Here is a 23450-nt window from a genome sequence, read left to right on the forward strand (position 1 = left end):
CCGGCCATAATGGTATTCTTAAGAAGAAATCTTACTAGTCTATCACTGGATGCCCAGCCGGGGAAAAATTTAGTTTCAGAATGTGAATTTCAACTGCTACTCCTACCAGGAATTGAACCCAGGGGGGCTTAACCACTGAGTCACATCCCCCGTCCTTTTTTATATTTTATTTTGAGACAGGTCTTGGTAAATTGCTGAGACTGGCTTTGAACTCTCAATTCTTCTGCCTCAGGCTCCCAGGCATCTGGCTTCAACTGTTAATCCTTGATATGGACATCTAAAGTATTTAAGAAAGAGGAACTATCCACCACTGCCTATTACCTACAATTTCTCAGCATCTGGGGTCTCAGAAGATCTTAGAGCATGTTTCAGGAGACCAGGGCTCCCTAGGAAACAGCTGCTGGTCCTCACAAAATGGTTCATGCAATTTCATCAGAGATGGACTGCAAACTAGCTATAAACGGCTGAGCTAAAATGTTAGGCTCAGGCAAACAGAGTTTACGTCCTGAAAAGAGCACAGGAAAAAAGAAAAAGATGAGGTATGTTATGAGTGTTCAGATTGTTTTCATTCATTATCATCCATTCAATTCCGTAAAGCCAGAAGAAAGCCCTTCCAATTAAAACCTACAACAGTGATCAGTTCTAAGAGGAAAAGTTAAAAAAAAAAAAAAAAAAGAGAAGCAGAAATGATAGTAGCACTCTACAGTAGTAAATGAAAAGTATTTTTATTTTATTGCTTCATCTGGTAATGTAGATATAAGCTAATGGATACCGATCTTTCATAAACCACTTATATAGATATTGGTGAACATAATAAAAATATCTGAAATTGCCATGATCAGGAGGCTAGGATGGGAGGAGGAGGCTCAGGAGAAGGAAGTGGGGAGAAAATTTTTAGTGAACAAATCTAAAAGCCAAAGAAGGAGGACGCTGATGATCTCAAATGTTGCAGAACTTGGCTATACTGAATGCTTGTGGAAATCCCACCCATGTACCAGTCACTGACAGTCTTAAAAATAGAAAACCTTAGAGATTTATGGATGTTTTAAGGAAAATAACTCCAAAAAACAAGCACATATTTATGTACCAATATATTTTTAAACAGTTGCTGTCATTAAGGCTGTGCTAGTTTAACAACTGGTTTTGGCAATATTTCTTATGGAATAAAACAGGCCATTTTCTACACACCACCCAACTAATGTCAAATAAAGGCACACCTTGCACTTTTCTGAATAAACAAAGTCTTGCTTATTCGGATCCATGAATATTTCTTTAGCAGTGAAAGTCCTGGTTTTAGATTGAGTGTTTTTTGTTTTGTTTTGTTTTGTTTTGTTTTAATTTAGGAGCTTTACTATTAAATTCTAGTTGAATATTGTTATTTCTCCCACAATCATTTTTATGAAAAAAAAGTATGTGCTTAAAGTATTATTTTTTTTTAATTTCAAAAAAACAACTTATTACATGTAGTAATATGGATAACTAGTACAAAAATGCTTATAATAAAAGATACACCCCTTTCCTCTCTACAACATTCCCAACATTCTCCTCACCAAACCACCTTCAGCCAATTAGGTTCTTCTTGAATTTAACCCACTGTCTATATACAGTAAGCGCTGCCTGCAGCTCTCTTACCCTGCCTATTCCCATTGGAACTGATGGTTCTCTGGGCCCCAGAATGGTTATGTTCCTGTGCCTTCCTTGAACATTACCTTGGAAATTGCCTTTGTCACCTTTGTAGGTACCTTGTTGCTGGATTGTATCTCTTTTTTTTAAGACAGGGTCTCACTAAATTACTAGGGACTCACTAAGTTGTTGGTTTTGAACTCACCATCCTCCTGCCTCGGTCTCCCTAGCCCATGGGATCACAGGCATGCGCTACTGCGCCCAGTTGGATCCCCTTCTTTTTTCTTGTTTTACCTGCTTGTCTTGCTAGATGATGTCCTCCACTTGCTTCCTCAGAAAAATGCTGGTTTATTTTTAGTTGTAGTCTGAAAATGCCTCTTTTTCTATCTTCCCTCTCATTGGCTGAGTCTGGAATTCTAGGCTGAAAGTCATTTTCTAGCAGTTATGAAAGTCATTGTCCAGTGTCTCATAAAGGCCAGTATTGCTGATGAGAAATTTGACACCATGGATTCCAGAGCCCTTGCAGACATCCTACTTTTCCTCTGGAAGATTTGAGCTGTCCCTTCAACCCTGTATCATGAAGTTTTGCAATGAAATGCCTCAATATTGTGTTTTGGGTTTTATTGTTTGTTTTTTTTTGTTTTTCATTCACATTAGATTGAATTCTGGAAATTCATGTTATTCTCTTCTAAGAAATTTTCTTGATGATTGATTTCCTTATTTCTGTCTTTTCTAATCTCTTTCTGGTTCTCTTATTAGTCAAATATTAGAAACATTAGACACATTTGGCTGTCACAATGATCAGAAGTGAAGTTGACATGTATTGCGAGGGGTAGTGCTGCTAAATGTCCTGCAGTACATAGGGAAGTAACAAACAAAGATTGGTTCACATCCTGCATGACTTTCAAATGCACCACCAGAATTTCATGTAGGTAAATAAAACAATTCATCAAAAAAAAAAAAAAAAAGAAAGAAATATTAGTTGATCTCCATTTCCATTTTTTTCCTCACTTCATTCTCATCTTTTGGACTTTTTGTTCTACTTTTGGTGGACCAACTCAACCAAATGGTGTAAATTTTCAAAACCATATTTAACCTTTATATAACTGATAACTTTCACCTAACAAATGAATTTTAACAGAGGCACTAACTACATTGTTTCAATGTACCTCATTTATTTAACTAAAAGTTAATATTTATTAATAGTGTTCTGCTTTGTTCAAGATAGCTTCAGTTTAGTCTATTGTCCTGGAGACCCATTTGATTAGCTGCTTCTTTCACTCTCACAAGTGTTTTATTAGGAATGGTAAATTATTATACTATTTATTGAGCAAGTATGTACCAAGCATTGTCCTAAGTATTGTATATATAATGCACAGTCTATAGAATAACCCTGTGGAGTAGATTCTGTTATTATAATTTTATAGATTGGAAAACTGGGACCTAAAGTAAATAACATGTCCAAAGTTTCAGAGCTAATTGGTGGTAAAGCTAGGATTTGAACTCACAAAGTCTGTCTTTAGAACCAGGAGTCAAAGTTATTATGTGGATACTGCTTCATAAATGCTTATAATTCCCTACTTGGGGGATATTAGGTTATTTCTAATTTTATATTACTATTAACACACAGTTGCACTTCTGTTAGCTAAACTCTGTGCACCTTCTTTATTATTTCCTTGGGAAGGATAAAAATTTCCAAGTGAAATGAGCTTTCTTGATTCTCATTTCAGGGTTCCTTCACTGGGCTACACTGCATGCCTCTTGCTCATGGGTGCTCACTAATGAGTCCACTGATGAGGAAAGGACACACCATGGAGAGCAGACAGGGGAGTCTACATTGAGAACACCGTGTCTTGGTGACTCTCAAGTCAATGAAATGCCAGGAGAGGCTGTAGTTGATTCTCCTCCTTTGCAGCTCATGCTTCCCTTCTCTTCATGGATGCCATGCACTTTGGTGGCCCCTTACTCTGTAACCGTGACCATCTTGACCAATCCCCATGCCTACCTCCACCTACTGACAATGACCATCCACAGAAACTGGAAGTGTTTCTCAAGACATTATTCCAAGACAGATCTATAAATTGGCTAATAAGTGGCAAACATCAGAAGTCCTCAATTTAAGGAGGCAACTTCATCATGACATGAAATCAGAGACATGTTATCATTCCTTTCTAGAACCCTGTTTGCTGTGGATAATTCTGTTGATTTTTATCATCTCAGCGAGTCTCTCATTTGCATGAATAAAAGGAAGCAGTCGGACATTTTCCTAAAATGTTCCTTTCAAATCCAGATTAAGTTTCACTTGTCTCAAGAAGTCCTCATTCACTTCTCAACTGAACTCTTACCAACTTGTGCTGTTAATAAGAACAACACACTTTACGTTGAGTGTCTTATAGATGCCAAGCACTGGGGTAAATGTAAGGGGAAAAAAGAAAACAAAATGCTTCCATGCCTCACAATCCCAGGGGGAAGATCAGCTTGCAGTGGAGTCATAGTATTAAAAATGGAGTTGGAAGGGCGGGCCCCCAGGAACTTAAAAGATTTGCAAAGGAGAGAGCGTGTTTAAACTGTTTTGAACACAAATATAGGCTTCCAGAAAACTAGAGGTGTTTCCTACTGTGAGCTGCTGTTGCATACAGCTTCCCAGTTGACTTTATCCTGTTGGATTAAACTGCCATTATTATACACTGATTTTATTTTTCCTGGCTATTATGAGTTTCTTGATGACAGGTACCATCTTATTATTCATCTTTATTTCCCAAAGACTTTGCTCAATATCTATCACATAGTATGTACTTAATTGATAACCACTGGGTGAAAAACAAGTGCTGAATTCCTGAGCTTATCAACAAATCAAAGACACATGTGGAGGGGGTTGTTTCCTGGGGAAGCTTAAGCTATTCCAGGTAGGGCAAAAAGCATATGCAAAGAACAGTGCATACAGAAAACAGCGCTAGACCTGCAGAGTTGGTGTCAGACTCATGGGAGAAGGTGCCTGGGGTCAAGTTCCACGACTAAGCTCCCTTGCATGGAGTGCTTCATCAAGTAGGTGACTGACTAAATTACGATGGTGTGGATGAAAGTCCAGAGTGTCCAGCGATTTCATTACCTTTAATAATTTTTTGTTTGTTTGTTTGTTTGTTTATAGATTCTCTTTATAGGTATGAAGGAAGGGGGATAAGATTTTATAATGACTATTTCTTACTTTCTAAGTTCTTGATTCTAACTTGTAAAAGTGGCAAGGAAACCCAGAATCTATTTGCTTTGTATGGCAGACAAACACATTGTTTCTAATATTCAGGCAGTTTGGGATTGTTGGTTTGATATTTTAACTTTAAAGGTTAGACTTGTGTTTAAGTAGTTCATGTTTGCTGTTTCACTATCTCTGAGGTAAAGAAAATCAATACACTATAAAAGAAAGTAAAATTTACCAACTAATCATTTCTGCTCATTTTTTATTTGAAAAGGACAAAACCTGGCAAGATTTTATGGAATTAAGAATAGAAAGAACTATAGCAACATTATTCCTTTCCAAACTTGTCTACTTCTGAATCAATGTAACTTTAGAGAAACCCACTATCTTTGAGATGAATCTCATGCTCAGTTATTTAAAAACATAATACTTCTAACCACTAAAATAAGAAGTTGTAATCCAGCTTGCTAAAGAAGTTCTATTGCTGGAAGTAATAATTTTTCTAGAGTTCCATGACTTAGACCTTGCTATGTTTGAATCTTGAAGGCCCTTGTGTTGAAGACTTGGTCTCCAACCCATGGTGCTATTGGGAGGTGGTAGAACCTTTAAGAGGTGGGGCCTAGTGGGAGGAAGATAGATCAGTGGGGGTGTGCCCTGAAAGGGATATTGGGACTCCAGCCCCTTCCTGTTTCTCTCCTTGCTTTCCAGCTACCAGAAGATGATCAGATCTCCTCTCCTCCACATTCCAGTCCTGATATACTGTAATGCCACAAGCCCAAGCAACTGGGCCAAGTGTTGATAGACTGACACCTCTGAAACATTTTCTTCTTTTAAGTTTATTGTCTCGGGTATTTTGTCACAGTTATAGAAAACTAGTTAATACAAACCTCTCCTAAGGAAGATTTTTGTAAAAAAGTTCTCTCTCATAAGAAAACAAAAGAATGAAAGGTATTCCTGAAATCAGTCTTCCCAGGGTGGGTCTTTGATAATGGTATATAAAGCTTCCACAGAATCCTATCTCTTAAAACTAAAAGCCCTGCCAATTCATTCTTTGCCAGTACATTCTCTTGTGAACTCTCTTAATTGGACTGGGAACTGTTTCTGTATTTTCTATCTGTGGTTTTTATTTGTCTTGTTGAACTTAGGAATACTGCATGTATATGTTGGAAAATATCCAATTGCAAACAGAAGAAAATATGAAAATGAGTAAATCATGTGGTCACATATCTAGAGAAACGAGATATTTAAAAGTAAAGATGTTTTACTTTAATGCAGAAGAAAAAAAGTTACCCTACACTCAATTACTACAATCATTCTCTATTGGTATACACTGTATTGAAATTCTCATTTTGAGTAACTTGAGAATGAGGACGTTGCTTAAAATTTAAAATTCTGAGCATCTGGCACACACCAGGCCATCATTTCATATTTGCTGAAGTATATCTTTATTGGTCTTTAAAATGCAATAAATTGTGTAACACACCATTGATTTAATACAGCTTTGTAGCGGGGGGGTGGGGGAAAGAGGTACTATATTTATAAACAACTATTATGAAATCCATCCTGACTTCAATCAATTTAAAATTTTAAAAGTATGCCTTAGTATGGAGAAAATCCTGTAATGGTCCTCAATTGAATTTCTCATCTCGAAAACAGATTGCACTCTTGCCTCTGTTAATGTCAGTAGACAAACATTATTTAGCACTGATGATGTTGACTCAAATCATCCTAATCTTCCTATGCTGCTTTTTCTGAGGTCACTGATCACATGCAAGTATTTATCTGCTATTGTTTTCCTTATCTCTTAAATGTGCCTCTTAAAAACTCTTCAGTGAACTGGCAGGGCATGGTGGTGCACACCTATAATCCCTGTGGCTCGGGAGGCTGAGGCAGGAGGATGATGAGTTCAAAGTCAGACTCAGCACCTTAGTGAGACCCTGCCTCTAAATAAAATTACAAAAGAGGGCTTGGGATATGGCTCAGTGGTTAAGTGCCCCTGGGTTCAATCCCTGGTACCAAAACACAAACCAACCAACCTCACTCTTCACTGGCTTCTATACCCTCTGTTGTCTTAAGGAACCTACTTCTAAGCTCCTTTTCCTCTCTCAATGTTTCCCATTTATCTTACACACAATCCAGCACCCCCAGTCTTCAGGCTCAATCCCCTTCTTTTCTCAGTCTTAACTGGTGGTTCTCAGTCCTGGCTGCACACTACATTTGCTTAGAGAGCTCTACTAAAAATGTCCAAGGTAGATCCCAATTCAGATTAATGGAATTAATCACCTTTGACTGAAATATTAGCCAAGTGACTGTTGGTCATGTGACACCTCTGAAATTCAATTTCTTCACCTGAAACACCAAAATAATGTTAAATCTGCATCATCAGTTTGCTCTCCACATATAGGCTTACTTCCCATCATTATGATAAACATTGTCTCCTCCTTTCTTCATTTATTTAAGCCTATCTTTCTTTAAAAGTTCAACTCAAGTCCTTTCCCTTGCCCAGCCCTCCAAAAACAGAATTTATTTTGGATTGTTTGAAAGCCCATTGAAAACTCAAGACAGACCTGTGCAAATCAAAGAGCTTCCTAGCTGATCTTTCTACAACTGCCTCTGTCACCTTTCCTTTCCGTCCATTTTCCATAAGTGTCCCAACATTCCAGAGTGATCTTAACACAAAACAAAAACAAACAACAAAAAATCGGATCATATTGCTTCCTATTTTAAACCATCCAATGAATTCTTTTTCCTCTCAGATTAAAACTCAAATTTTCTGAACTGGTTCACAAGGGTCAACATAATCTGACTTTGATCTCACCCTGTTGTTTTCCATAGGCCAGTAGCCCAGGGCCTACATTATACTAATGTATAAGAGGAATGCCTACACACACACACACACACACACACACACACACACACACACACAGTGTGATTCATTGTGATATCTTCACACCTGCACATAATTTGGCCATTTTCACTCCCTACCACTTCCTTTTCCTTTCCCCTCCTCCCTCCCTTCAATCTTCTTCTACTTTGCTGGCCTTGCTTCTATTTTTATAGATCCCTCCTCCCATTGACTTCCACATATGAAGTAAAACATATGACCCTTGACTTTCTGAGACTGAATTGTTTTACTTAGCACAATGTTCTCCAGTTCTATCCATTGTCCTACAAATGATGTAGACTGAGTAGAACCCCATTCTTCTTTATGGCTGAGTAGAACCCCATTGTGTATAAATGCCACATTTTCTTTATCCACCCATCTATTGACAGACACTGAGACTAGTTCCATAATTCGACTATAGTGGATTGAACTGCTGTTAACATGGGTACACACATTTTGCTATGGCATGCTGACTTTAATTCTTTTGGATAAACATCGAGGAGTGGTATACCTGGGTCATATGGTGGGTTCATACCTAGCAACCTCCATACTGATTTCCATAGACGGAACCACAAACAGTGTGTAAGTCTTCCTTTTCGGGAGTGAGCTTACATTCACCTTTTCAGTATCAGTTTGATAACAGGCCAAATTCATAATTTACATGAACTAAAAGGAGACACGCTATAACAAGATAAGCATAGTGGAAAGTCTGCTTGGGTTAAGTAAAGAGTAGCTTAATCCAAAGCAAATATCAGTTCACTTCCTGAAGGAACACTTCTCTAACCCTCAGTCAAGGTTGGTTCACCAGGAAAACCTCTTTACCTCCAATAAATACTTTTTATACCAAACTGTTTTATCCTGAACCGAATGAACTAGGGTAGATTATAACTTTTTCTTAACATATCTCTGTCTTATTGGATTTGTCGCCACAAGCATGAATTATATTTATAATTTTAAAAATTAAAACATACCCTCAGTCCCCAGCAACACACACACATACAAAATTAATTATGAAGAATCTGTGATTTTTTTTTTTTTTTTTAGAAGCTGCAAGTTGTTTTAATGTCTCTCTCCTCTCTTAGAATACAAGTTCCAAAAAGGGTGTGTGCTGCGTCCGGCTTGTTCAACATTGTGACTATAGATTCCAGCAGTGTTTTCAATACAGGAGGTGCTGAATTAACTGAGTAAATGCGGCTGGCTGAGAACGCTGGGAGGACAAACACTGACCTGGTCTCAGTCCAACTGAGAGAACACAAGTGGGGAGGCCCGCCTGGGCCTTCGGAGCCAATATCCTATTCAAAAGTGTCTTGCAGCCAAGAGTGGGGCGGAAAGACTTCCAATGACACAGGTGTTTAGAGTCTCAAGAGAAGCAGCATTCAGGTGCTGGTGTCTGACTCCCTAGAAATAGGATTCCTGCCAGAGACTACAGATGAGTCTGGGTTGGGGTGGGGCATTAACATGTTTTTAAAATTAAGTTTATCTAGCTATAGCTTTCTAGTTATTGTCCTCACTATTAATTTGGAATTTGCTATAGTTTGGGTAAGTGTCCCCCAGAGGTCCACGAGTTAAAGCTGTGGTCCTCAGCCTGTGATACCTTTCAGAGGTGGAGCTCAAGGTCTGGGGTGCAGCTCAGTGGTAGAGTGCAGGTGTAGCATGTGCAAGGCTCTGTGTTTGATCCCCAGTATGGAGAACAAAAAGATGGAGCCTAGTGGGATGCCTTCTGGTCAACTGGGGGCATGGCCAGAAGGGAATATCAGACATGGCTTTATTCTACCGCATACTCTCCACGGTAATGCACAGGGCCAACTGATCATGTTCTGGAACCTCTAGAACTCTGAACCAAGGTAAGGCGATAATCTCAGGTATGTGTTACAGTAATAGAAAGCTAACACAGTATTCAACACATACAAATTGATTTTGATGTTTTTCTTCTTATATTTATATCCCAATTTCCTAACTTAATCTACAGTCCCCTGAATACAAGCACTTTTTCATAAGCATTTTGTAACCTCATGAGCATAGTATAGTCCCCAGAAATGAATGTCACCAATATTCTTTCGCCCAGGGAAAATGTTCAAAGCTTCAATGTTTCTCAAATATGTCCTGACAAATTTTTTAGTATTTAAATAAATATAGCAAATTTTCACACTTTTATCACCAACACTTGTTAAAATTTCCTTGATTTCCAGTGACCTTTAATGCTTTTCTTTGCTAGGAAATATTAGACAGGGTATTTTTAGTAGATACCAGCAATGTTATTTCAACAAAGTAGAATATTTTAGTGAGAACATGTGCTTTTCATACAATAAAGCGTAACTATTCTGTATAGCTTTCCATATGGAATATGCTTAATAAGTTACATGAATTGTCCAGTGGGACCTCTTATTATCCTGGAATTAGTACCTGATAGGCTTTTGTTTGTTTTGTTTTTGTGGTACTGGGGATTGAACTCAGGGTCTATTTACCACTGAGCTACCTCTCCAGCCCTTTTTATTTTTTGTTTTGAAACTGAATCTTACTAAATTGCTGAGGTTAGCCTTGAACTTTCTATGTTCCTGCCTCAGCCTCCCTAGTGGCTGGTGCTAACAAGAGTATGCTACTCCACCTGCCTCGTAATAGGCTTTTGACATGAAATTTGAAGTCTTGTCTCTAATGCATGCAGTTTATGTTGTTGTAGTAGAACAGAAAGGGACTAAAATCCAATAATTTTGCACATGCTAGTAACTGTATCCTTCAAAAATTAAAAATGAGGTAAAGTGGACCCCAGAAACCTTTATCTCCCCAAACCTATGATAACAATATTCAATCTGTAGTCTTGCAAGAGCTATGCTGATTGATCCCTTCCCTCTCAGGAATCTAAATTTTATGTTCCATCTAATTGACAAGCCCAGCTTTTTACTCTTTTCCCATTAATTTGTCATGCATCGCGCTGGACATGTTTAATTTTGGTTCAACATTACCTTAAGACAGCATGAATTGAAGACGTTATGTGACTTCAGTAGGATTATGTTTATTAACCAAGGTTACCTACTATTATGGTTTCTAGGCCAACAGCATGAAATTAGTTTTTTAACCAAAAAAACTAACCTAAAGCTAAAGCTAACCTGGTCATTTAGTTGTTCTTCTTAAGAGCTGCACGTTTGCATATCTTTTCTTTACTACATTCTGACCATTTCTTTTTCAAATACTTGCTTTACTCCTTCCTTCCCTTAATTAAATTTAGTGTTAGTGAAAGTTGATTCTAGTATCCTAGTTAGTAGGAATAAAGTTCATAATCTTAACTCCCCTAATCTATATGAAATAAAAAGAAATAAAGTGGTAGTATATTTTCAGAAGTTAAAAAAAAAATTGGGGCTGAGGTTGTGGTTCAGTGGTAGAGTGCTTGTCTAGCACATGTGAGGCACTGGGTTCAATTCTCAGCACCACGTTAAAAAAAAAAAAAAAGAAACAAAATAAAGGCATGTCCATCTACAACTACAAAAAAATAAAAATAAAAATAATTTTTAAAAAAATTAATTGCTATAAGAAAAATTATTAATTTAAAATATATCTAGAGAGCTGGGGATATAGCTCAGTGTAGAGTGCTTGCCTAGCATGCATGAGCTCCTGAATTCAATCCCTAGCACCACGCACATTATATATATGTATAAGAGAGAGAGAGAGAGATACTTACCATGGGTTTTGATATCTGTGGTTTATTTTATTAATAGCTTCAAAAGTTAGTTCTCCACTCTGTAAAAGGAAGAAAATGAATTTACCTTCAGTCCAAGGTAAATAGGTACCAACATATCTAAGGGTCTGTATTTCCAGTCAAAGGAAGTTGGGCTAGGAAATGAATTAGGAAATGCTAGAGTCAGTTAGAAGGAGTTTGGGGAAGATGATGGCCTTTTACTTCCTGAACTGAGGGGGAAGTATAAGAAGTAAAATAAATATGACTCAATGTGCTTCATTTTCCCTGTCTGTGAAAGGCGGGTATTGAGGACAAGGAGGGTCGAGTCCCCCACTTTCGAGCTCCTTTCTATCTTTATGACTCTGTGAACAAGCAGGCGTTCTGAACTACTTACTATTCATCATTCAGACTCCAACAGTCTAGCACTCTTCTCTTTACCTTCTCCCCCTAGAATTAGAAAATGTGGTGGCAATAAAATAAGAAAATGCTGGATATAGACACCTGTGGTCGTGGGTAGACCTGGAAACGCCCTTTAAAAAGCATAATTTAGAATACTGACAAAATATTTGGGAGCTTGGTACCAGTTACCACATTAAAAAATAGTTCCCATATTCTCCCATGTGCACTGAAATGATCTTTTATTACTAAATGAATGATCTCTATAGATGAGCTCCTCTTCCCCAGATCCATTCAGTGGATGGCCCATCTTGGAAATAAATATAGGAAATAAGGGTCTCAGATTTATGTTGAAAAGGGTATGAGTCTATATTCATTTCTCAGTTTTCCATAAGGAGTCTGGGAAACCATGACAAAAATTATCAAAGAATAATTCAGTTTGGGAATGCATTTTATTTACATATATTTACATTTGATGCCAGATTCATAACATCCCCAAAAGTAGCAAATCAAACTATGAAAATGTTAGGAATTCAAAGGAATGACCTAGTGCTACCTTTTGTTTATCTTCCCTCTCTTTTCTTCTTTTTCTTTCAAGCTTTGGTTTAGAAAGAGTTTACTTATTGACTGCTGCTAAATTGTTTCTTTCTTTTTTTTTTTTATTTTTTGATACCAGGGATTGAACCCCGGGGCACTTAACCACTGAGCCACATCCCCAGCCCTTGTTATGTTTTATTTATGAGTTGCTCAGGGCCTCACTAAGTTGCTGAGGCTGACTCTGAACTCATGATTCTCCTGCCTCAGCCTCCTGAGCCTCTGGGATTATAGGTGTTCACCACCATGCCAGACTGAACTGTTTCTTTATGTCACCTTCTTCAGGATAAAGACCTGAAACCTTGATCTCTAGAAAGTCTACACAGAAAATGAATAAACAAAGGAAAGAATAAGATTTTAATGCAGGTTGCCCATACTATTCCACAGAAAATGTGAAAGTAATAATCTGCATATAATGAAAAGATCACGGTGTAGCTTTGTTTCTCAATTTCTGACATGATTCCCTGAAAACTGACCATATCCATTAACTTACAAATAATTTCATTATCAGCTTCTGCACAAAATCTCCAGGATTTGGAGAACTTTTGATCTCATGCTATCTATGCCCCCCCACTTTTTTTCAGTACTGGGGATTGAACCCAGGGGTGCTTTACCATTGAGCTATATTCCCAGCCCTTTTTATTTTTTGAGCTAGTCTTGCTAAGTTGCAAATGCCGGTCTTGAACTTGCGATCCTCCTGCTGAGCCTCCCTAATTGCTGGGATTACAGGCCATGCCCACCACATCCAGCATGCTTCCAATTTTTTCATAACCAAAAATTACATCTTCTTGGGAAAGACCTTACTCAGAAACAAAATAAAACATTTTTTTCCATCTTTCCTAGCGATATCAGTAGATAATGTCATAAAAGTTTTATTATCTAAAATAACTTGCCCTTTCTCTATCTTAATTAATTAATAAATCAGGCTGCCTGATTTATTTAGACAGCCATGCTCACTGTGATGTTAAACCTAATGAAATTCAGAATCAAATAAATCAAAATTTTTTTTTACCGGTCAGGTCAGTCATTTATAAGAATAAAAAAATGACTGACTTAAAAACTAGAAAAGTTGGGGGTGGGGATCCAATGAAAATCAAAGGGAAATCAGTAAGGAAAAGCGAGGGGGGTTTAGGAGGAGGGGAGAGAGGGGAGAAGTGCTGGGGAGGATATTGGCCAAATTACATTGCTATGTTGTATGCATTTATGAATATATAACAACAAATCCCATCATTATGTATAACCATAATGCACCAATTAAAAAATGTGGAAAGAAAAGTGAGTCAATATTGAGAAAAAATAAAAACTAATTCAGAGATTATTATCAAAAAACAAAAAAATAGCAAAGGCTGGTGAAGACGTGGGGGAAAAAGAACTATTTACACTGTTGGTGGAATGTACACTAGAATGGCTACTATGGAGAACAGTATGGAGGTTCCTCAATAAATAAAAATAGAACTACCATAAGATCCAGCAATCCCACTCCTGGGTATATACACAAAGGAAATGAAGTTTGCAAACAAAAGAGATACCCGTACACCCTTGGTCATTGCAGCACTGGCCCCAGGAGTTAGGTTACGGAATCAGCCTAGGTGCCCATCAACAGATGAATGGATAAACAAAATGTGGCATATACACACTGGAGTATTATTAGCCACAAAGAAGAACAAAATCATGTCATTGCAGGAAAATGGATAGTACTAGAAATCATCATATGAAGTGAAATAAGCCAGACACAAAAGCCAAGTATTGAATATTCTTTCTCATATATGGAAACCTGGAGATGAAAGCCCTAAAAGTAGAAGAGGGACTATTAGGGAAGTGGATGCAGGGAGGGGAAAGGAAAGGGGGTGAGGCATAGGGAAGGTGGATACGATCAAAGCGTGATGTATGGACGTGTGGAAATATCACAGTGAAACATTAATTTGTACAATTACTATGCACTGGTAATTATAATAAAGAATAAAATAAAAAATGAATTCAGGGCTGGGAGTGTTCAGTGGTAGAGCACTTGCCTAGCATATATGAGGCCCTGGGTTGAATCCCTAATACTGAAAAAAATACATATATATATGTATATATATATTTATATATATATTTTATATATATATTTTATTTATATATATATATATATATATATATTTGAAAATAACAGTGACTTGGGAGATTGAGGCAAGAGGATCCTGAGTTCAAAGTCAACCTCAGCAATCTAGCAAGGCCTTAAGCAACTTCGTGAGACCCTGTCTCAAACTAAAAAACAAAATGGACTGGAGTTGTAGCTCAATGGTAAAGCACCCCTGGGTTCAATCCCAGTACCGATAAATAAATTAATCAAAAATAAAATTACAGCTAATTCATCTGGGATGTAGCTCAGTGGTAGAGTGTTTGGCCTAGCATGCTCAATTCCCAGCACCACAAAAAATATAAATAAAAATTAATAAAAATTTAACATCTTCATAGAAACAATTAACTAATTAGCAGTATTTTAAGGAAATGAATGCAAACCTTTCCTACCTATTTTGAATATTTTCAACTAAAAAAAATTATGCTTTCTACAAAGTATAATAATGGATACTTTCTACAAAGCAATATTTAAATTAGGCATTAATAAAAGGGAGACACTACATTCAGATACTGTGAGGTAGGCACAACTTCTGAAATGAGAAAAATCTGTTAAATTTGAGTTAAATTAATTGCACACATTTGAGGCTCATTTTAGTTAAAGATCAAAATTGTTGCTTAAGATTTTCACTATTAATCTCAAACCACTTCTCTAGTTCCAACCTGCTTAGGAAATCTTTTTAGAATTGATCCCAGTGGAATCCTCTTGCATTATTATCATACTCCAGGATGCTTTTCTTAGTATATCCAATTTTAGCTTTCTTTACTAGAAAGAGCCCTTTCTCCATTTCTATAACCATGGGTCTTTCTCACCAGTAGAATGAATACAGTGGCCGTGCATTTAGAGAATGCGTAGACACTAGGGTTTTCTTCTCTAGTCTCCTCCTTGGTAACATAGAGCTCTCAGTCCCAAACATTTGAGTGGCAAAATCCCCTAAGGCTACCTTTTCTTATGCTAATGTATTTTTCTCCACTTGCCTCAATTTGCAAAATATTACTGTTAACCCTTTAGGTGTCTGTCTTCCCACAGCTGGTGAGAAGTGTTCCCCTGGTTGAAGCCACATCAGCAAGTTGCATAATATTACCTCTTCTGGAATGGAGCACTTGAAGTATTTGTTTTATATTCAGAACATGGGTAGAAACAAAAGAATTCTTTTAGGAAAATCAGAACTTAAGGTATTTCTACTGTGATATATTTTTTCTTATTAAAAAGTTTAAAAAGAAAAAGAAAAAAAAAAAGAACAATACAGAGACCCATATTTCATTTTATACCACATTATAAGTGGGCTTGAATTCCAACAGCCATGTTATCCTGGCCTCTGCCTGCTCCTCCTCCTCCTCTTCCTCCTCCTCCTCCTCCTCCTCCTCTTCAATATTACTGCAGTGTTTTTAAATATTTTAAACTAATTCATCAATTTCTAACAAATAGGATTAAAAACTGGGTTTCATGAGTTTGTTGACTATGGCCCCCATGTTCCTGCTTTCTGTGAGGAATCCAAATAATGATCAACATATTCCATCATGTTTCTAGGGTCCTTATAATGCTATAGTTCAAAATCCTGTGCAGGTAAGAAAACCCCAAACCACAGGTTCTTTCTGATTTCCACTTTGAGAGACCTCAGCAGACAAACCGGTCATGCCAGCCCTGAACAGTTGACCTAAATAAAGAACTGTGAGCAAATAGGTTTTGCTTTAAATTGCTTCAATTGTGATGCAGCAGTTGAAAACCGATGTAAACTCCATTTTGTAGATGGGAAAACTGAGGCATTGTAAAAAAAACAGTAGTCAGATTGGCATGTGAAAGAGGAAAAAGAGGTAAATAAAACGTTTTTCAGCTGGTCACTTTAGCTTCTTGTATGTCACATACAACTTTCTTTAAGGCCACAGTAGATTTGCCTGGAAAATGAATACTAATTATCTAAATGATTCTTAAAGAAAACGCAAATTTCTCTTATGTTCTCCCTCTACTCTTTCAGGGAAAACATTTTTCTCATTCTTTCTATGGATTTTCTTTCAGAGAAAGACCAGAGTTTATTTTGTTGAATGTATTTTGTTGGGAATTGCTATGATTTGCGATGGGTAATGAATCTTTCTGATATCAGTTCCTGAGCCAGACCAGTTGATCATTTCTACCAGGGTCTGAAATCTGAGCGAATTCTACCATTCAAGCTACAGGAAAGCTACACCAGAGCTTCCCAAGTCTCCCGCACTCAAAGCACAGTTTCTGAAATACAATCAAGCTCCTATTTTGCACTGGAGCTCACCCTTGGAGTTTTCTAATGCATTTGCTGCTGTTGTTAATTGTAGGGTTAAAAAGTGAGCTTCCCCCAAGTTAATTGTTCAATTAGCTCTACCACTAGGGGTGGTAGTTCATGCATTTAAACACTAACAGTATATCTAAATTTCAGTGAAAAAATATATATATATTTTAAAAAATTTTTTAAATTGTCTAATGACATTATTGAATAACCTGGGAATAGAATAATTATTAATCTAATGCACACTTAAAATTTCATTTCTCTCTCTCTTTTTTTTTCTCCATCTACAACTTGGTCTCTCAACAAAGTCACTGCATGTGAATTGAGGCAATCTGAGTCTCTATCTCAGCATTTCTGGGTAATCATCTAACCCATGTGATGCACTAGGAGGTGGTAGACAGGAGTAAGTTATGCTGATAACGTCAGTGTAAAGTCAAATACAACAAATTTCAGAGCTAAGTTGCTCAAAGCCAGTTGGAACATGGCTTGGGACCAGATAGCACAATTCCTGATAATAGTCACACCAAGAATTTCTGCAACAACACAAAGAAACTTTCACAGTAGATTCCTATAGCACATAATTTCAGTGCAATTTTCTTTGTGCCCAAACACAGCAGGGACCACATAGCAGGGGTTCCCATATTTAATGAATTACTTCTAACTTTCTCCAGTTAAGATTCCTTGATTTCCAGTCCCAGCGATTCGGGAAGCTGAGTTAGGAGAATGAAGAGTTGAAAGTCAACCTTGGCAACAGTGAGGCACTAAGTAACTCAGTGAGACAGGTCTCTAAATAAAATACAAAAAATAGGGTTGGGGATGTGGCTCAATGGTTGAGTGCCCCTGAGTTCAATCTCCAGTACACCCCCCACCACCACCACAAAAACAAAAACAAAAACAAAAAAAGATTCCTTGATTTCCTAGATTCAATCCTGAGCAAATAGATAGGTCCAGTTTTCTGGTCTCATTTGCTCTGCATTCAATGCATTTTTGTCAACATAGTGGTTACCCTGGGAATGTTGTGTATGAATAATGGAAAACTATCATTGTCTGTTTAAGATGATTGAAGGATTTCCCCCAGTGATCTTAAAAAACAGGATTAATGGTAGATTTAGAAAACAGATGTCCTATTTTTTTTTATCCACCTGTGCTTCTGATGTAATTAGATCATGAACAAATTTCAGAATTCTTTGACAATACACCTGAAAGAGTCTAGCTGTGGAATTATATCACAATTTTACTAGAATCCATTCTAAGTTAATCCTTTTTTAACTTTCTGTGTCCCTATCATTGCTGAATAATATTTATTCAAAATATATAACAAATACTATTATTAACTTTGAGAAATTAACTTTAAGAAGGTTGCTTTTTTTGTTTTGTTTTGTTTTTTAAAGAAAAAAGTGATTACATTTAGATACATACTCAAGACATGTCAGGCCCTGGGAAAGTTAGTAACCACCAGGAAGTATTTTTAGCTTTCCTTAATTAAGGGATAAAACCACTCAGGAGGCCTCAAATAGCATTTAGTACTTTTTTCTTATTTCTGCTCATATATCCACCTCTTAACAAAAGATGTGAAAATTAAAATGTGTTTCTTTTCCAATTTACTGATAAATGCTTACTAGTCATCTCAATAGAGAAAGTATTGTGTTTCCCTGAGAGACCAGGTCATTTAGGGTTGGGATGCCTAGTAGAACGTTAAACTATTAATCATACTTTATTATTTTTTATACTTGTTTTCGAACTTGTCCATAAATACTATACTTTTTTTTTTTTTTTTGCAGTGCTGGGGATTGAACCCAGGGTCTTGTGCTTGCAAGGCAAGCACTCTACCAACTGAGCTATCTCCCCAGCCCAATACTATACATATTAATGGAGTATCCTGGAATGTTTCAATACCCAATTCATATGTACATTATATAATGTTGAAATAGGTTAAACAAATTTATCTCCTCAAACATTTATTTTCTCCTGGTTTTTTTTTTTTTTTTTTTTTTTTTCTTTTCGTTTTATTTTGTTTTTTTTTGTAGTGGGGACTGAACTCAGGGTTGCACTACCACTGAGCTACATCCGCGGCCCTTTTTTAAAAAAAAAAATTTTTTATTTGTTCTAATTAGTTGTATTTGACAATAGAATATTACTGCAGTTCTTTTTAACACAGGGGTTTGCCAAGTTGCTGAGGTCGACCTCTCCTGTCTCAGCCTCCCAATCACAGTAATTTTAGACAATGTACCACAGCACCCAGCTTATCATTTCTTCATGGAGAAAACTTTCCAGGTCTTTTCTTCCAGATTTTTGAAATGTGTAGTATGTTATCATTATTGATAGTCATTCTCTTGTGCAACTGCACACCAGAACTCCTTACTGCTCTCCAGCTGTAGCTTAGTACCCACTGATCAGCCTTTGCCAGTCCCTTCCTTTTCTCTGTCAGCCACTGGTCACCACCCTCCTACTCTCAATATCTATGATATCAACATTTTTAGATTCCACATAAGAGTGAAAATATGCAAAGCTTGTGTTTCTGTGCCTGGCTTATTGGAATTCACTATTCCTCATGGAATTGCTTGAAACACAGGGCAGAGGGTACAGATCCGCAGGATCTGGCTGGCTACCTTGCTGTTTTCATGGCCTGTTAGAGAAAGGAAGCATCAAACCTAAAATTTATTTTCTGGAGGTTCAGATCCAAGTGAGATTTTATGAGGCAATGACTTCCTTCAATTTATTTGAAGAATTCCATAGAACCAAGCTTTAAAAAATGGGGTAAAATATAACCCTGAGTAGAAAGAGGCTCGTGGTATGAATATACTATTTCCAAAGAAGTAAAGGGTTTCTCCTCCTTCACAGATGGGCAGCATGTGTCACTCCCTAAGAGCTTCCTGGGGGATCATGAAATGTATTATTTTATCCGGCACTTAAGGATGAAAGGTGATAATGCAATTATTTTTATATTAAACCACAAAGTGTTAGGATGCAAATAACTACAAGAAGTAAAAAGTGAGAACTAAACACATGCCCGTCTGGGAAAGAACATGCCTAATTTTAGAAAAGCTATTTTCTATTTTGCTTGGATAACTTGATTGGAAAGGGGAGCATTATTATCTTTTCAAAATCTTCTATATTGATAATAACATTTGGAGAGTAGGATTTTTAATGAGTTTCAAAACTGTAACTTTTTTTATAATTGTTCTAAATGAATCAAAGGTAAATGAAAATTTGGTGGTGGAAAAGAAACCCAGGAATTATGGAACATGTTTTTGGGTATTGTATATACTTAGCAACTCCACACTGGTGATGCTTTTTTCTTTTTCCCCAGGCGAACTTGAGAGAGGGGAGGGCATTTTGGTACTGCATAAGTTAGGCTGGGACAAGGAAAGAAGGTTTGGCTTGGTGAGACTTTACTATTATCTCCCCCCCACACACACACACCCACAAAATACCAGTGGTTGTATTTGATATGTTTTGAAGAGTTATAAAATGCTTATTAAATAAAAAATTCAAAAATAACCATTACCAAGCTATTTGAACATCAAATATAGGGGTGGTACCTTTTAACAATTTATTTTAACATTATAAATGAAGTATACTGTGTGCAAACAGGGCAGAGTGAGAAACTGGGAGAAAACCAAGAGCACCATGAAAATAGACATGCATTCCTTACCAGAAAAAGCAACCAGAATTGACTTAATTGTCTAGGACCTCCACTTTGTGGAAAATTGACAACAGAAATGAGTGTGCCCCTCGGCAGCTCCAATCTAATGTTTGGATCTTTGTCTTTTGTTTCGTTTCCTACATCTTGTACTTCGCTCGAATTCCATGTCCTGGGCTGTACCATTAACTAGCTGTATAGCTTCAGGCAAAGAATCTTACCTGTCCATACCTCAGTTTCCTCGTCTGTAAAATAGATAATCCCTTATTAAATACTCTCACTTGTAGCTGTTCTCATATTTGTCTTGTTTAAGTAAATCCATCACAAGGAAAATATCTAATAAACCAACCAATCCTGGATGAGCTTATCCTATCGGCCATCAAGAAATTCAATATCTCACCAGAAATCTGTTCAAATGTCCATAAAACTGTCCCAGAGAAGCCCTCCTCCCTCACGACAGTGAAATTTGTGGCAGTTAAAAATGAAGCAGAAATATCGAAACCACAAATGTTTTAGTTACTGTATTACATATGAATATATTGATGGATTTTCCAGGTTCCCCTGGGATTTTTAGAAGTTATTATAATGTGCCATGTATTGGTTGTGATATGTTAAGTTTAACTGATTTAATGTTGTCTTTGAGATCACTTCAATGAAGAGTTAGTGCTTGAGAACAGTGTGATATCATTTCTGTGGGAAAGCAAATGACTTAAATCATTTTGTCATGAGGTCAGAGTGCAGGAGCAGAAAACGGGCATCAGGAAGCCTGTTGACCCTGCTGAGGTTTGGGGTGAGAAAGGCAAGGGGAGAAGAAGCACAGCAACCCCGAGGAAGGTTGAATTATTTCAATTGTCCTTCTAGATTCTTGCAGAAAACATACAGTGTGGCAGAGACCAGATCCATTTAAACAAAAAGAATCTACTGCTCTTAAATCTGAAATAATAACAAAAATAATGATCTTTCCTCAACGAAACGCACATGCATTATTACAGCATCGCAACCCACATAACAGTGAGGAGGAAATAGCTAAACACAAAAAAAATTTAGAAGAGAAATCTGATCTTGTGGTTTTTTACTGACCTCTAAAATGTGGGAGGAATTTTTCAGGTGTCACTCAGCATGGAAGTTATTATGTTCCTGCCAAAAGCCAGATGATCTATAGAAACCCTCCTCCTGCCCCAAATAGGAGAGACAGTTCCCAGGTAGGGGGCAGCTGCCCCAGGCATTTTACCAGGAGTTTATTGAAGGTAGCTGAGCTTCCTTTGCTGCCTGTCTTAGACCTGCAGCAATAAATTAAGAAAAGCAGCTGTTAGAGCTATAAAAATCCAGTAGATGAAGGTCTGAGATTAACACCAGAGTTCTGAGCACAGAGCGAGAGACACTGAGGAGTGTCTGCAGTCAGATCAAAACAAGAATTGACCATTGTTTAATTTGCACTATGATGGGACCAGAAAGGGTGAGGTATATAGAGATGATGTACAGAAAGGTGAGGTACTAGAGAAAGAACAAGAAGTGGACTGGGACACTTCCTAAGTGGTACCACACTGGAGAACTGACCAGCTATGTAGTGATCTGGGTTAAGACCACCCCTCTTAACAGCCTGTGTGTATGTGGGGGCGTGTTTGCATGTGTGGCATGTATGTGGTTGTGTCAGTTCAAGTGTCAGTTATACCCCAGGTCTGATTAGTTGGAAGTAGCTGCCTGAAGCTGTGGGGTGTTAAGGAATCAAAATCTGAGTCTAGACCCAAAGAATGGTATTTTGATCTTTCTTAGATAACAACAGGAAGGGGAAGTGCAACTTAAATAGGCAGAGGAAGATTAGCATTCCTGGTGACAAAACCAGTCTGAACTGGTAGGTAAGTTGTAGATGGTTCTTTGCTACTATGTATAGTCATTCTCAGTGACTATATGTATGGTCATTCTTAGAATCATTTTGTTCTCTTATAAAGCTCTACATCTAAGGAATTCTTCAAAGTGTCGTTCCAGCTTGTTATCTGAGACAGGTAGATCCTTGGAAACAATTAATGTTAAAGTGCCAGAACCAAGTGATCATCTTAGACCACATGCCAAACAAGACCAGGTTCTTGAGAATGTAAAAAGTTGGAAAAGAAAATCCCTGTGTGGTTCACACTAACTGCCACAGAGATCAAGAGGATACTGTTACCAAGCAAAGTCTCATTAAAAGCTATCTGTGAAACACTAAAAAGAGAAACTGAATAAATACCTTCCTGGAAAGCTAACTCCCAGCGACCGTGTCTTTTGGATTTTCGACTTGCTTTAAAAACTAAGGAATGCTTGCTTGCACTTCTTTTGAGCAGAAAAATGGAACCCTAAGTTATAGATGAAGAAGGAAGAGAGTCCATGCACACTCAGACAGCCAGACAGTTTGCAGATTGTGGGGAAGCAGGACATTCCCAGCCAAAGGGAAGCAACCAGGTAAGCAGAATTTTGGACTCTATTCGAACCAACTGCTTTGCATTGGGGTTGGACTCTCCTTGCTGAGGGCAGTAGGATATTTAATCAAATTTCAGAACTTCACCATTATTGCCTAAGTGGAATAGCATACAGTTTAACATTTATGTTTCAGGGTGTTCATTCTGTTTCAGTGATACTGAGAAACATGAAATACAATTCTGGCACAATGGCTCAGGCCAGTAGTTCTAACCACTCATGAGGATCACCTGAGTGCAGGATCAGCCTGGACAACATAAAGCAGAGACAAAACAAAATGAAACAAACTAAAAAACAGAAAAAGAAAAGCACACACACACACACACACACACACACACACACACACACTCACATACCAAAAAAAAAGAAGAAGAAAAAGAAACATAAGAATCAGTACTAATAGCTGAAATTTGGATGTCAACCATTTGCCAGGCATCATGCTTAGTGCATTCCTGTGTTCTCATATTTAATTTTTGCAACATAATAATAATATTAAACACATGTAGAGTCCCTTACATGCCAGGCACTGTACCTGGCACCTCACAAGTATCAACTTGTTTAGTGCCAATGACAGCCCAATAAGGTAGATATTAAGATTTCATAATGAGGGGCTGTGGTTG

General features: G+C 37.4%; 1 protein-coding gene across 1 annotated transcript in view; it reads right to left on the reverse strand.

Moving 5' to 3' along the window:
- C10H4orf45 (chromosome 10 C4orf45 homolog) overlaps nt 1–23450 on the reverse strand; it is a 92138-nt gene that overhangs the window by 14368 nt on the left and 54320 nt on the right. Inside the window, exon 3 of the mRNA XM_047565989.1 lies at nt 11374–11432. Coding sequence (XP_047421945.1) covers nt 11374–11432 — 59 coding nt within the window. The remainder of the gene's footprint in view (nt 1–11373; nt 11433–23450) is intronic.

This window comes from Sciurus carolinensis, chromosome 10 (assembly GCF_902686445.1).
Source record: "Sciurus carolinensis chromosome 10, mSciCar1.2, whole genome shotgun sequence".
Lineage (NCBI taxonomy): Eukaryota > Metazoa > Chordata > Mammalia > Rodentia > Sciuridae > Sciurus > Sciurus carolinensis.